The following is a 16,268-nucleotide window of genomic DNA, read 5'->3' on the forward strand; positions in this document are numbered from 1 at the left end:
GCTTACTTGTGCCGTGGATCCGCCTCTCCTAACTTCAACGGTTTATCAAAAAATCGAGAAAATTGTTAATTTGATAAGCCCAGCACTTGTGCTGTACCCTGTGTATCCGAAAAAATTATAAAAAATCGGAACGTACCGGAAAAATGCTGAAAAAAATATAAGAAAAAACGTAATAATCAGCACCCAGCCAAGCACTTCCAAAATTTCACAATTGTTACGATCGTGCTGATCATGCTGAGTTGTGCTGAATTTGTGCTAACTAGTTATGTACTCAGAATTGAAGTACGTGATTCTTGCACGAGTACAATTTGCTGGCCGAGCGAAGCGAGGGTAACAAAAACACGAGTGCGAGGGTCGTGTACTCGCACGCGTATTGTGTACTATTTTTTGTAACACCTGTAATGGGAAGTTCGAGAAAATTGTAAACGTAGTTACAGCAGACGTGATGGTAGTCACGATTTATCATGTCCGATTTACGTTTGATTTGCTCAGGTTAGTGTGCGGGAATAAACATTATCACATAGTTTTTCAACATTACCTAACAGTTTTGGAACTGTTGTGGAATCTGTCGACTTGCGTATCATAGCGCGCACCCTTTATTTTGCGCGATGTCGAACTTCCCATGCAGTTGTTACAAAAAAAAATTTCAAACTTTTTTTTGTCTCTATCATACATGTTAGTTCTCCAGACCTCAGATTTTGTTCCCACACTCTCACAGCTATCTCATATCCTGCATGCTCTTCTGATTATTACCTCACTACTTCGGGTCCCATACCAAGTTAGTAGAATGCTCCCTTTACTGCTGAATTTACTTCAAGAAGTCGGTTTTTTCAGAATAAGAGTATGGTATGTTTATCACGGTTTACTAAATTTCAGACATTCCTAAAGGTTCGAAGTAACGATTTGTTCTAAGCTGGTTTGGTTATAGTAACATTAGTTAGGTAACTTCATCTAGCCAACCAACTTATTGTTAGTCAACCTCTTATATCCTTTCGTCCATATACGCACTCTCAAGTCATCTTTTATTCGACCAACATCTAAATTCATCTCTCGTTCCGAATCTAAACTGATCTCTTGCCTTTTTCCTTCTACAATTAATTCCTCCACATCTTCTCATTGTATTCTTCAGATCTTTCACAATCAATCAATTATCTCAATAATTATTCAACTCCTCAATATTAGTTCCCTTCATTTCTCTTATCTTTCCTACGTATGCGTGGTCGACAGGTTACGAACCGAATATAGGCTGTAATACCATCACGGCTGCATCTGCATATTATATATACTGCAACGTACCGGTTACACGACATACTCGTATACGTAAACGAATACACGCATGATAGATCAACATAGCAGAACCAACCTAACATGAGCGGGATAACTTCTACACACGACGAGGCGACAACACCGGAATAATAGACCGAGTATACCGTGAGTAGATATACAAGGCCGGTTCTGGATAGAAACACCTTCTTTACCGACCAAGCCGACCAGTCCGCCTATACATATATGTAAGGAAAATCGTGCTCATCGAGCGGGGATCGATAACCGCATTACCGAGCGCACTCCGTGAATCCTCAGGCGTTCGAGCGGTCCCCGTGGATCCTCGATCGTTCGACCGAGAATCCTGGCGTGTGTCTGGTTTCGAGAGCTTCCGGAAGGTTCGAGAAGATTCTCACGGCGACGTTGAATTTGAGACAAACAATTCTCGGAATCGTCCGACGAAAACAATACTCGGAATCGTCCAACGGTGAGCGGCATGCGGTCAAAGGATTTCGGTGCGACGTTGAATTTGAGACAAACAATTCTCGGAATCGTCCGACGAGTTTCGACTTGACGGCGAGCGGCCTGCGGACAACGGATTGCGATGCGACGTTGAATTCTGGAAGGTTCTGAAATAAACTCTTAACTAGCGGGACAGAGGTTCTGAATAAACGGTTGTTATTGACGATGCAAAATATTTTATCGAAAAAAACAACTCAAGATTACAGTTTTACATGAAATTCGTAATGCTAATGTATGAGTGTTCTTACTCAACGGTATCGCACCCATGCTTTAGGCAATGAGAATGAATAACTGTTCGAGGAGATACCGATTGTCTTTTGTGTTTGAGTAAAAAATTTCGCAGTAACAATACGTTTTGGGCTGCACAGTTTGGACGTAATATAGCGTGATGCGTACAGTTTGAATTCGTGTCCGACATTTTATTCAACTTCTGCAACGACGGACAACCCAAATCCATCATTTCAACGACTTCAACTTTTTTACCCAGAAGTTTCTGCAGCCAACTTTTCTTCTCCAAACCTTTTACGTAAACTGTTGAAGCCTCACGCAGCGACATACATTCGATGGTGAAGTCGAGCTTCTCGAAAGGTAAATCACCACCTTCCCAGGATAGTCCATGATAATTCCGTGACAGCCACAAATTTTCGCTTTTGAACGGAGCGAGTAAACAATTCCAATCGTACGGAGGTTCGAAGAGAAAAATTGACGGGTTGGTCTCTTCGTCGAGTGACACAACTGCCAACTCTTTTGGTGTAAAACCGGGACCCGGTCTTCTGAATCCTTGTACGTCGACTATGAACTCCATCGTGAAAAAAATACTGAATCGATTGTCACAACGTTCAAGGTTTTTATACCAATTTTCTCACCCCACCACTCAGCGGGTTATATTCAATTATACGATCATGTAAAATCAAGCAGTAGGCAGATGTACCGGTAGGAAAGTTATTCTTCACCTCAAATTCGATACGAATATCTACCGGTCCAGATTTCAGAACCTCGTTTTGTTTCGAACAGTCGATGAAAATCAAAGGTTCGTACTGTAGAAATTCGCTCTTCGTCAACAGAGGCTCGGGTTCTTTGCCGTAATAGGTGGCTTGAAAGTTTGCGTACATCTAGTACAGTAATGCAAAGCGATTGTGACTCATGTCCAAGTTCAGGTTACCGTACGGATAATACTCGGAATTCAAGAAGAGCTTGACGTCAGTAATGTTACAGTGATCAAGATGACTGGCATTTTTGCCGGCTTTGTTTTTTCGATTCGTTTGAAAACCGAGCATGACAAATCGCGGTTTTTCCAAATGGGTGGACGTTTTCACAGTCCAAACGTGTTTCGTGGTTGCCGGTAGCAAAGGATATTCGTACAACTCCCAACTGCGGAAGCTCATGGAGACTGGTGTATCTTTCTCAATGAAATTCAACAGTGCGATTTTTCGTTGATCCGAGAGCTTCACGTAGGGTACTAACCATTCCACCTGATCGATCACGATTCTAAAGTCTTCGTCTTGATTTTGAACGATGGCATTCAAATCACTTTTTGATCTTGTAAGAATCAGCTCGTGTTTCGCGTTAACGACGATCTTGCGATAGTCTTCAGCGAAGCCCAATATCATGCACAAGGGAATAACTACGTCAAAGTTACCATCGGCATCAGTTAATTTTTTCGTTTCCTGAACATCGAGCCATCCAGCATTTTCCATAAGCCAACTTTGACCAGGGTTGAGCGAAGCGAAACCTTTCAGCAGGCTGGTTAGACCAACTTTTTTACATTTATCAATCTCTACGGCGTTGAGTTCGTACCGTACATCTTCGAACAAATGGCAGATGGCGTTATTGACCAAAGTTGTGATCGCTGCTGCGGTGCCGTCCGATTTGAGCAATTTTTCAGAGATATGCAGCGAACTCTTGCTCGGTAATACGCATAAATCCTGATGCTGAACGGTGATGCGAATCTCATCGCTGTTGTTGAAAGTTGACGATGCGTACGGTTTGTGTGCGTGTATTTCTTGGTGTGCGATTGATTCGTCAAAGACGACAGGTGTTTGAATGCTCAAGATTTCCTCCTCCATGGTACGTAGCATACAACGAAACAGCAGAATCGCAGTTTTATTTGTCGGAAATTCCTTTTCCAAAAGGTGTCAGCTTTAGACCCAGAGCTATCAGGAACTCCACGTTTCGACGTGTTAGCGGTTCGGGAATCGATCGATGACTGACTTGATCGGGACATGCTGACTTACTGATATAACACTTTTTGGCCAATCTGTTATATACAATACCCATCTTTTATTGCGATTTGATGGGCAGTCTCACAGTTATAACTTCTCCGCGAAAATTAACGATGTTCAGGAAACGAAAAAATTAACTGATGCCGATGGTAACTTTGACGTAGTTATTCCCTTGTGCATGATATTGGGCTTCGCTGAAGACTATCGCAAGATCGTCGTTAACGCGAAACACGAGCTGATTCTTACAAGATCAAAAAGTGATTTGAATGCCATCGTTCAAAATCAAGACGAAGACTTTAGAATCGTGATCGATCAGGTGGAATGGTTAGTACCCTACGTGAAGCTCTCGGATCAACGAAAAATCGCACTGTTGAATTTCATTGAGAAAGATACACCAGTCTCCATGAGCTTCCGCAGTTGGGAGTTGTACGAATATCCTTTGCTACCGGCAACCACGAAACACGTTTGGACTGTGAAAACGTCCACCCATTTGGAAAAACCGCGATTTGTCATGCTCGGTTTTCAAACGAATCGAAAAAACAAAGCCGGCAAAAATGCCAGTCATCTTGATCACTGTAACATTACTGACGTCAAGCTCTTCTTGAATTCCGAGTATTATCCGTACGGTAACCTGAACTTGGACATGAGTCACAATCGCTTTGCATTACTGTACTAGATGTACGCAAACTTTCAAGCCACCTATTACGGCAAAGAACCCGAGCCTCTGTTGACGAAGAGCGAATTTCTACAGTACGAACCTTTGATTTTCATCGACTGTTCGAAACAAAACGAGGTTCTGAAATCTGGACCGGTAGATATTCGTATCGAATTTGAGGTGAAGAATAACTTTCCTACCGGTACATCTGCCTACTGCTTGATTTTACATGATCGTATAATTGAATATAACCCGCTGAGTGGTGGGGTGAGAAAATTGGTATAAAAACCTTGAACGTTGTGACAATCGATTCAGTATTTTTTTCACGATGGAGTTCATAGTCGACGTACAAGGATTCAGAAGACCGGGTCCCGGTTTTACACCAAAAGAGTTGGCAGTTGTGTCACTCGACGAAGAGACCAACCCGTCAATTTTTCTCTTCGAACCTCCGTACGATTGGAATTGTTTACTCGCTCCGTTCAAAAGCGAAAATTTGTGGCTGTCACGGAATTATCATGGACTATCCTGGGAAGGTGGTGATTTACCTTTCGAGAAGCTCGACTTCACCATCGAATGTATGTCGCTGCGTGAGGCTTCAACAGTTTACGTAAAAGGTTTGGAGAAGAAAAGTTGGCTGCAGAAACTTCTGGGTAAAAAAGTTGAAGTCGTTGAAATGATGGATTTGGGTTGTCCGTCGTTGCAGAAGTTGAATAAAATGTCGGACACGAATTCAAACTGTACGCATCACGCTATATTACGTCCAAACTGTGCAGCCCAAAACGTATTGTTACTGCGAAATTTTTTACTCAAACACAAAAGACAATCGGTATCTCCTCGAACAGTTATTCATTCTCATTGCCTAAAGCATGGGTGCGATACCGTTGAGTAAGAACACTCATACATTAGCATTACGAATTTCATGTAAAACTGTAATCTTGAGTTGTTTTTTTCGATAAAATATTTTGCATCGTCAATAACAACCGTTTATTCAGAACCTCTGTCCCGCTAGTTAAGAGTTTATTTCAGAACCTTCCAGAATTCAACGTCGCATCGCAATCCGTTGTCCGCAGGCCGCTCGCCGTCAAGTCGAAACTCGTCGGACGATTCCGAGAATTGTTTGTCTCAAATTCAACGTCGCACCGAAATCCTTTGACCGCATGCCGCTCACCGTTGGACGATTCCGAGTATTGTTTTCGTCGGACGATTCCGAGAATTGTTTGTCTCAAATTCAACGTCGCCGTGAGAATCTTCTCGAACCTTCCGGAAGCTCTCGAAACCAGACACACGCCAGGATTCTCGGTCGAACGATCGAGGATCCACGGGGACCGCTCGAACGCCTGAGGATTCACGGAGTGCGCTCGGTAATGCGGTTATCGATCCCCGCTCGATGAGCACGATTTTCCTTACATATATGTATAGGCGGACTGGTCGGCTTGGTGGGTAAAGAAGGTGTTTCTATCCAGAACCGGCCTTGTATATCTACTACCGTGTGTCCATGAGGAAAGTGCGCATAAGGTATGCGCGTGCGTCAAGTCGTTCAAATTTTATTGACTGATAGTTACCGCTTGATTGAGCAGCTGACGCGATACCAATCGCGACTGTCAGAAAATGTCCCTAGGACCCCCCACTACCTGTGGGCTCTGACCATTTTCTGAGAGTTGCTATTGGTATTGCGTCGGCTGCTCAATCAGGCGTTAACTGTTAGTCAGTAAAATTCGAACGACTTGACGCACGCGCATAAGGTGCGCACTTTCCTCATGGACACACGGTATAAGGACCACGCTGAGCAGCACCGATCAGCAGTGTTCCAGTAAAGACCGGACCTGGCTCAATAGACGGACGTTAGGAGCAGTGTCGAGCATAGCGCCGCCTGACTCATTGTCAGATATAGTTGCAAGAGTAGAGCAGCCGAGGTAAAGCACCCGCCTGACTCAAGAGGAGGAGAATAGTATACACGATAATTTCGAGTCAAAGCGACTAAATTCATCAATAGATTAAAAAAAGCGGGAAAAAAGGCAATAATAAATAAGCCAGGACAGCTTCACGTTTGAACCAAATTTATTTTTATGTTATTTCTCTTTTGTATCACTTTTTGTTAGTCAAAACAACGCCATATTATTTTGTAGAATGTATAATTATTATTCGTCGTACATTCGGCGCGTTATAAACTCGGAAAAATAATAGAATCTCGGATAGTTATGGATTCAGCTACGGTGACATCATTGTGTGTGCGTGTGCGTGCGTGCGTGCGGGCGTGGGCGTGTGTGTGTGTGTGTGTTTTTTTTTTTTTTTTTTTAATATAGAGGTTTGGAAAATACTTTTACGTATCATCAGGCTAAATGTTTCGTCCGGTATGTTGGACTCAAGATATTAATACCGACTAAAACCGTCATCTTTCTCTGGCCTCTCAATCCCCGCGGAAACCGCCGTTAGGCATTACTTCACAGGGAGAGGATCTAGCTCTCGCTCTTTCTTCTAATTGTTGAAGTCATTGCTTCTATTTTCTAGGCATAACTGTTTTGGCTCTCTCTTTCCGTGGAGCGCAGGTCTTTGAGCACTTCCGTCACAAATGCGCTGGTCGCATTCCAGGCGTCCTTCGATGTAAGCATCGCACTTACTAATGTCTCAGGTTGAATTCACTGTTCGAGGACAGGTCCCAAGTCATCTCGCAGCATAGTGAAACAGGAGCACACAAAAAACACGTGCTGCGCGTCTTCAGGGACTCCTGGACAGGTTGGACACTCCGGAAAATCATCGTGCTTAAAGCAGTGAAGATATGCTCGAAAGCAGCCGTATCCTGACAACATCTGCGTTAGATAGTCGTTGACCTCACCGTGATTCCGGTTCAGCCAAGCGTCGATCCTTGGAATGAGACGGTGCGTCCACCTACCGTTTATTGCGGCATCCCCCTGCGAATGCCATCGAGCGATGTTATGTTGCCGTTCTTTTGTTCTTAGTTCATCAGGGCTCAGTGTAGTTGACCCCCTTCGTTGGTAAAGGGTCCGTCTTTCCTCCGCTAGGACTTTAATAGGCAGAGCTCCAGCAATAACGCACACCGCATCCTCAAAAACTGTGCGGAAAGCACTGGCGACTCTCAGAGCACTCAAGCGATGTATTGGTGCTGCTTTCCTTCACGATTCTTGGGTTCCTAAGGCATCCGCCCAAATAGGTATCCCATAGGTCAGCACTGATGTGATCACTGATGACAGCAATAACCTCTTACTCTGTTGAAGATATAAATTTGAAAAACTGGTAAATTCGAAAAATTAACGACGGAGCCAGGAATCGAACCTGGTATCTAGCGATGCTTTACCGGAGCTTTACTCCACTAGACCACCTAGCCGCCCTGACTCTGATGTCGTTAATTCCTCTCACCACCAGTTAGTTCAAATTTGTTTTCTTGTGCTGTTGTATGTGTGAATAGAAAGTGTTCTTCCTCTAGAGCACAACTGTAAGAATGTCTGTAAGTGTGTTTACATTTTGGAATCTTACTAGACGGTCATTGACTGTCTTACGGGCTTCGCATCAGAAGCGTAAGATTCCAAACTGTAAACACACTTACAGACATTCTTACAGTTGTGCTCTAGAGGAAGAACAACCTCTTACTCTGCTTCGGACCTCCAACATTCGGCATCAACCGTGATAAGCTTGTTCTCACGACTGATGCTTTGGAACTCACGTGTTCTACTTGCTGCTTGAAGTTGAGTCGGGCATCAAGCATCACTCCCAGGTACTGGATGTACGGTTGCGATGTGATTTCTTGCTCTCCAACTTCCAAACTGATCATTTCCACTGTTTTTCTACTGGTGATGAGCACTGCTTCGGTCTTGTGTTTGGCTAGTTGCAACTTCACCGTGTCCATCCATTGGTTTATTCGTCTGAACGTGATGTCGAATGCCAGGTTTATTTCCTCAAAGTGCTTAGCGACGATCACCACAGCTACGTCATCTGCATATGCCACCAGCTCGACATTCGTTGGTAATGTCAGTCTCAGTAGGCCATCATACATAATGTTCCGTAACAAAAGTCCCAGAACTGAGCCCTATGGTACACCTCCAGCAATATCATACTGCTTTGGGCCATTCTCCGTGTCATATTTCAGGACCCTATTTCCAAAGTAGCTAGCTACTATCCTGCGCAGGTATCCCGGTACGTTCTTCTTTTCGAGGGCCCGCATGATGCAGTCCCAGTTAGCGGAGTTGAAGGCTTTCTTGATGTCAAGTGTAGCCACGAAGCAGTACTTCTTCGTACCTCCTTTCCATCTTTTCCCTCCGATCGCATCCCTGGCTCTGTTGGCGGCAAGATTGATAGCGTCTAGGGTTGATCGTCCTTTTCGGAATCCACATTGGTTAGGCGCCAGGAGAGGCTCGACCACTGCTTCGATTCTCTGGTGGATTATGCGTTCTAGTATCTTACCTGCTGTGTCCAACATGCAGAGTGGTCGGTAAGATGACGGTTCATCTGGTGGCTTCTTCCCTTTAGGAAGCAGTACAAGTCGTTGTTGCTTTCACTTTCTGGGGTAGGTTCCTTCATCAAGGCATGCATTGTAAGTGTCTAGGAATAATGCTGGCGCTGCTTTGATAGCTGTTTTCAGCGCTATATTTGGGATTTCGTCCAATTCCGGCGCTTTGTTATTCCCAACACGATTACAGGCTTCCATCAGTTTTTTATAAGTGACAGGTGGAATGTCTTCTTCCTCACACTGCACTAGTGGATAGCTAAACTCACGTTGTTTCTGCTAAACGCAGAAACGATCCTCTGTAAGAGTATCGGGCATGTAGGTGACGGTATTGGCTGGCGTTTCAGGTGGGAAATTACCACTTTATACGGTCTTCCCCATGGGTCCTTTTCCACTTCGTCGATGAGCTCCTTCCAGCAATGTCTCTTGCTGTCTTTGATGGCCTTGTTAAAATTCCGACGTGCCTTTTTGTACTCTGCAACCAGCTTTGCAGAGCTAGGTCGTCGATAGGCACGCTGGGATAGTCTTCTTTTTTTGAGACACTCTGAGTGAAGAACGCTAATGGTGTCGTTCCACCAGTGCATCGAAGGTCTTTGATTCATGCCACGTTTCCGAGGCATGGTAGCGTCGCAAGCCTGGGAAATTCTTCTCATTAGTTCCTTCGTCTTCAGCACTCCTCAGCACTTCCAGTGGTGATCGGGTCGCTGTCTAAGGCCACTACCAAGGCACCTGAGTCAAAAGATTTCACTTTCCACCTAACTGTGTTGGTTTGCCTATTTGCTCTTCTGGGATTCTGGCCAGTCGATATTTCCTAGAGTATTGACCTATGGTCGCTGGCTGTATAGGTGTCCATTACTTTCCAAGAATAGCTTCCTCTAGTTAAACTGCTGCTAATAAATGTAAGATCGACAATTGAGCTTGCTTCTCCTTTAGTGTACGTTGGTGTATCTCCGATGTTGAGTAGGACCACATCAAGTGTAGCCATAGCCTCGAGTAGTGCTTTTCCCCGTGCATCAGTGACCTTGCTTCCCCAGTCTGCCGCCCAGGAATTGAAATCGCCGGCTATTGCTACGGGAGAGTACTGTCTCGCATCTTCCGTTAGTCGATCAAGGAAATCTGCATATTGTTCAGCCGTGAGACTAGGCGGTGCATAGCAACTGTAGAAACAAATACCGTCCACCCATGCTGCTACAAAACCAGCTTCTCCATTATTGACCGCACTCTGGAATGGAAATTTTTCACAAGACCAGATGACAGCCTTTGCGGTGCTGTCCGATTCCCAAGGTTGGGTGCTCAGGTGCTCGTATGGCTCTGCTATAAGTACTAGATCTAGCTTTCGTTCGCGCATAGTCTGCGTGGGCAAGTCGTGCGCAGCCTCACAGTGATTGAGGTTTAGCTGTAATATCTTCATGCTCGTCTGTTTTGTATCTTTAGATGTGCCTCTTTGAATACCGGGCATCTACTAGTGCCGGCATGGTGGGCGGTATTCTCTATGCCGTGATGTTCAGCACATAGTGCACATCTAGCTGAGTTCTTAACAATCAGCTACTTTGTGACCATCTTGTCCGCATTTAATGCAGTTTTGACCTGTCTGCTTTGCTGTTACATTGGGCCCCAACATGCCAGAAGTGGCACCATTTGTAGCATTGCGTGGGTCTCTTTACTGACCTCACTCAGCAATTGACCCAACCAATCCTGATCTTGCCATGCTCGCCAAGTACCTTCTGAGGTGTTGGTACTGCCAGTGTTACTAAGGCAGTTTGAGTACCTCTATAGGCCTTACGGATCTTGATTGCCGCAAGTGGTATCTCGCAGTTCTCTCTACCTATCTTTTGCAAGGCTGTCTGTATGTCCTCCCTTGTCGTAGTGTCGTCCAGGTCCCGGATATCAAGATCGTCTCGAGGCCCCTGCCTTATAACTTTGGCGTCCTGTTTTAGGACCCCTTCAATAGCCCTCTGCAAGGCCTGGCCTTTGTCGGTGCTCTTCTTTGAACGCGTGATAAGCACGTCTCCAGTCCTGGTCCTGTTGATCTTCTCTACCGTGGAACAGACCTCGTCACCATGAACTTCCTTTTTGATCCGGCGGAGTATCTCGGTATACTTATCCTTTTCAACTGGACGGATGATCAGTGCATCAGGTCGGGTGAATTTCCGCGGTGTTCTCGGCATATACACCGGCGGGTCCTCCTTTGGTGGTCGCTAGGTGTGCTGCTTTGGAGCCTGTTCCTTGTTTTGTTTCTTCTTGACCTTCCTTGTTTGGACTACTTGCCACGCAAACGCCTTTTTTTCTAGTTTCGGAGCCAATTTATGACCATCCAACATGATGTTATATTTAACGACCACCATATGTCGAGGATAACGAAATAATGGAGTTGCCGTCCGTCGTTGTCTTCTATTGCTCCGAAGGGCTGCTGTATTAAAAAAAAGAGGAACGAAGATTGAGTAAAACAAGCAAGCCCGGAATTGAATTGACGTGTCGATCAAATATTTAAAATATTGAATCTCTTTCAAAAGTTCTGTCAGTTGAAGTTTCCAGTTTTGTCTTGTTAATAAACGGTGGTTCAAAATGCGTTCCACACGCCAAACACGTAGTTTGAGAGTGTCATCCGGTCTTTCTCTAACATATATATGAGGTATTCCATACCATTTCGACCTGGGTCTGACCCTCGACCCCTCAAATCTGGTTCCCGATTTTTCCTATCATTACTCTCACTCTATCAAGCAATTACAATTTTTTTCAGATTTTTCAAAATAAATTTGAGCGCGTCATGAATTTAAAATTTTTTTTTTTTGGAACACCTTGCTGGCCGTAATCGAAAAATCTGAAAAAATTCCCAAAAATACAGTGTCAGATATAAAAAATATTGGTGCAAAATTCATAATGCTATGCTCGATTTATCTTACCTGGCATCGTCATCGATTCTGTCGAAGTGGTTCGAGGAACAAACTCGGGAATGGGGAAACATATCAGCAGCTAATGAGCGCTAAATCCCTATTTTAATCCGAATCAATTTTTCTGAGGTGGTCAACTTATGATTAGAATACTTTAATTTTCTGTCTCCAGTTTTCGTCAAATCGGTCAAGTCATTCACCTGGATTCGTGCTTACAAAAAACTCGTCCTCGCACAAATACACATATACATCCGTTTGTGCAAATACCTGCAATCGATTTCATGGATGATTAAACATATTTCCTATTAGGTTGTTTTCGATTTTTTTGTCAATCGAACCTTACGCAGGAATTAGTTGGTCTTTAGGAAGTAATTAGGTGCCCTATTTAAAAATTAGGTGCTCGATTCTGTTACCGATAAAAAAGAATTTACACTCTGAGCTGCTGATGCATGTCATACTAACAGCGCAGGATCTAAAAACGCGGAATATTGGCTCTGGAAAAAATTGTTATTTATTTAAGAGCCTTTAAATACCAGCGCGTAACAATTTTTGATTTTCAATCCTTAGTAAATAATAAAAAAAAATCCTTCAAATTCATCGCAGTGAATTTTTTTTACGGCAAAATGTTTAGCGAATTAAGAGCTAACAGGATATGTATGATTTGATTTTTGACCTACTGCCCCCGAAACACCCCCTGTTCCGATTTGTTTCCGATCATCAAAAAACTAACTTGAAAATTCAACGCAGTGAATTCTTTTTTACAAGTCGCACAACATGCTAGTACTCATCATTTTGAATATCTTTTTTCTCTCCTACCATCGCGATTGGGCGTGGATACATCTATAGGGGTTGTTTCCACGACATTGTATCCAACGTATATCAAGAGCTCCTAATTACGTCCTCATTCTCACGTGGCCAAAATTATTGACAAAATTTTTTTACTCTTGGGGGGAGGAGGGGCAAGCTTTCCGGTAAGCTGGTCCCCCCATTTTCCAAAATTGATTTTCTCGTAACAGGAACAAGTTTAAAAATCGCGGTTTGAGGCATTGCAGAGCTCGTAAATAACTCTTTAATCTATGATTTTTTCAAATTTTTTTGAGTAAGTGGGAGAGGCCAGCTTTACGGAGGTATAATGTTTCTATTGTTCTCAAAATAAGCGGGATTCTGAACTCCATCTGTTTCGTGGGGCGCGTCCTCTTTAATAAAAATGAGGCCGCGTATTTTTTAATTTGGTCACGATTTCCAACTCTAGAAAACAAGGATCTAGGGAATAGGAATAAATGAAATAAACACGTATTTTGAGCCATCAGTTCTATGTTTTATTATGGTTCAGAGAGAAAAATCTTTGAGGTATGAACCTCAGAGAAAAAACCCCTCGCAAATGTTGAATTTACAATGTGTATAGGATATTTATCATATGAAATATATTTCGCACAATGAATTATTTCGGAGGTGAAATCTACGATTATGAGACATTATATATATGTATATATATATGTGTGTGTGGTTGTATTGGTTGCTGGTTTCGTTTGAAACATCCGAATTGAATCTCTATATTTATATATAGTTGCGCTGGGCGTCTTGACAGTTTCGTGCAGTATAATCGTGGTAAATGAAGTCGCTGGCGACTTCGTATAAGCATTGCGCTTGTGCTCAGGTATCACCGCTTGATTCGGTGTACCGGAAGGATTACCTTGTGTGAATCCAAGTATGTACAAGCAATCGGTAGATTACTTGCGTCAAGCATTGCGCTTGCTCATTGGTACAACCGGGCTGCGCCGCGCCGGTGTGCTTGGCGGGACGTACCGCGCTTGTTGTTAGTGTACTCGTACTTACGAGGTTATTCCGGCTCCCCAGCATGCAACAATCAGGAAGGATTTGAAGATACAAGATACCACAAGATCCGAGTACCGATCGAATCGCAGTGAGACCCCTTAGATTTATCCATCTCTCCGGAAACGCACAGAGAAAAGAAAACCAAAAAGAATGAACGACTGACCCCGAGTCGCTCGACTACTTGACTGACGCGGCCGGGCCCGCGCTATTCCCTCCTCCTTCATGCTCGTCTAAACACATGCAAGACAAAACAGAGAGAGTCTTCAAACGGCTCATAAGAGCGCGCAGTTTATCTTATAAGTCTAAGGCCGCGCGACGCATGTGTTCGTATACACGCGCGAGCGACCATTCGTGCCTGGGCACCTCTGATTATTCGTTCGACCGCACACTATCCATATCTGACCCTCAAATTTCTGTACTCCTAAAGGCAACAGAAATGTTCAAGGATTTACAAAAATTAAATTTTTCAAAAAATCAAAAATGTTAATACATATCAGAAAAAATCATTTTCATGGCGATTTATAAAAATTTGGATGTTTTACTCTAGGTCAAGAAATCAGGACCTATACGGAGGTGCCCGTTCATGCTGGAACTCGGATTGGAAAATTAGAATTTTTTTGTTCAAACACCCATTTTGCACAACCTAATAAACGCAGAAGGATGGGGGTTTGGAAATAGATTAGGGATGGAATGAACCATTCAATCCACGATTTTCAAAACCATCTCTTGAAATTGAATATTGTTTCAAAGCCGCTAAAAAAACGATTTTTTATCTCTAATTTTGAAATTATAAGTTTGGAAATCATTTCATCTTGTAGGAAATTTCGTAGCAAACAAGAAACGTGTACATTTTTATGCTTACAGCCCTTATTTTGGAATTATTTCAATCAAACTGATTGGAAAACTTTAGTTTTGTACTAGTGGAATTTATTTAATAACTTGCCGTCGGATTCAGCCCAGCGCACATCAATATTCTCAAATTTTATATTTTTTGGGAAATATTCAACACAACAAACAAACAATGAGTTCTCCGATTTGGTCAAATCATTAGTAAGAAGCTGCTTGGATGACTGGTCTGAAACACACTTTAATCTGTCAAAAAACGTTTTAAAAGTTATGAAAATTGAGTTTGAGATTTACAACTTTTTACCTAAGCTTCAAATGATCATTCGAAGAAACCAAAATATGGATATTGAGATACCTTCATTATTTCGAAATTAAATAATTTAAAACTGTCTAAAAATTGAATATTTTTCACAGCAGTTTTCTGTGTGAAAAGTCACCCAAAAAAAAAAAAAAAAACACAAGGCGGGTGACTCTACGTTAGCAACCGTACGTAAACAACAATTGCAATTGATAGAAAATGGGGCACCTAATTTTTTAATAGTATACCCAATCAGAACCTAAAGGGCACCCAATTCCTGAGTAGACCAATTTTTTTCTACCGTCATTATTTAACGATTTTTCGAAGTGGATATATATTTTTTAAGATAATGAATTCGGGCACTTAATTTTTGAATAGGACACCTAATTAGCATCTAAAGAGCACCTAATTCTTGCGTAAAGCAATTTTTGCCATAGCCAATATTCCGCGTTTTTAGAATATGCGCCGCCAGCATGACATTTCGTCAGCAGCTCAGAATGAAAATTCTTTTTCATCGGTAACGGAATCGAGCACCTAATTTTTAAGAGTGAAAATTCTTTTCTTATAGGTAACGAATCGAGCACCTATTTTTTTATTACGGCAAATAATTAGCACCTAAAGAGCACCTAATTATTGTATCTGTAATGCTCGATTTTTCCAACATGGTTCTGCTAACATTACAGACGTGAGCTATATTTCGCGTTAGGTCTGTTCATCATTAACTGTTTATCTAATCAACCGATTTAGCTATCGATATAGAAATGATAAGTTGAAAGGGTCGATTAATCAATTCGTTGAAAAAAACTATTAATTCAAAGTACCAATCAATCAATTAATTGAAATTTTGATTAAACTCACGAGTGTGAATTTTCAGAACTTGTTCTAGAGGAATCAGATAATGATTTACATGATTTTATTATTGCAGTATCCGGTCAGAAAACAACGAATACAAAAGCTACCGTCCAAAAGTTGAACGCTGTCAGTGTATCAAAACTTGCTAATGAGCCTGAGATCAGATTGGATCAAGTTCACAAAATCAACAGTTTAAATAAACTACCGAGTTCCAAGACAGTTGATGCAGAATGTAAGCAAGACATGGAGCAAAAAGAATCTGAGGTATTTCCACTTTTTATACACCTGCATATAGCAATTAGTTGTCAGAAAGTAACTCCTCCGTTGATTCCAAACAAATGAAAACTGTCTATGTCTACGCAAAAAACTTTTTGGGCAGATGATCAATCATGTCTTCATTATGAAGGATGGCTGTTTAAAAATC

The 16,268-nt window shown here is 42.5% G+C and overlaps 1 protein-coding gene across 8 annotated transcripts in view; it reads left to right on the forward strand.

Annotated features, from left to right (window-relative positions):
- LOC107225141 (DNA-directed RNA polymerase, mitochondrial) overlaps nt 1–16,268 on the forward strand; it is a 105,394-nt gene that overhangs the window by 8,496 nt on the left and 80,630 nt on the right. For 7 of the 8 annotated variants that reach the window (XR_006903303.1, XR_006903304.1, XR_006903301.1 and 4 more), the window contains exon 3: nt 15,918–16,108. The exons of the other annotated variant lie outside the window; for it this stretch is intronic. Coding sequence is in view for 3 of the 7 variants with exons in the window: in XM_046734024.1 (XP_046589980.1) it covers nt 15,918–16,108 (191 nt within the window). In the remaining 4 variants the exon portion in view is untranslated. The remainder of the gene's footprint in view (nt 1–15,917; nt 16,109–16,268) is intronic. 8 annotated transcript variants of the gene reach the window in all.

This window comes from Neodiprion lecontei, chromosome 3 (genome assembly GCF_021901455.1).
Source record: "Neodiprion lecontei isolate iyNeoLeco1 chromosome 3, iyNeoLeco1.1, whole genome shotgun sequence".
Classification (NCBI taxonomy): domain Eukaryota; kingdom Metazoa; phylum Arthropoda; class Insecta; order Hymenoptera; family Diprionidae; genus Neodiprion; species Neodiprion lecontei.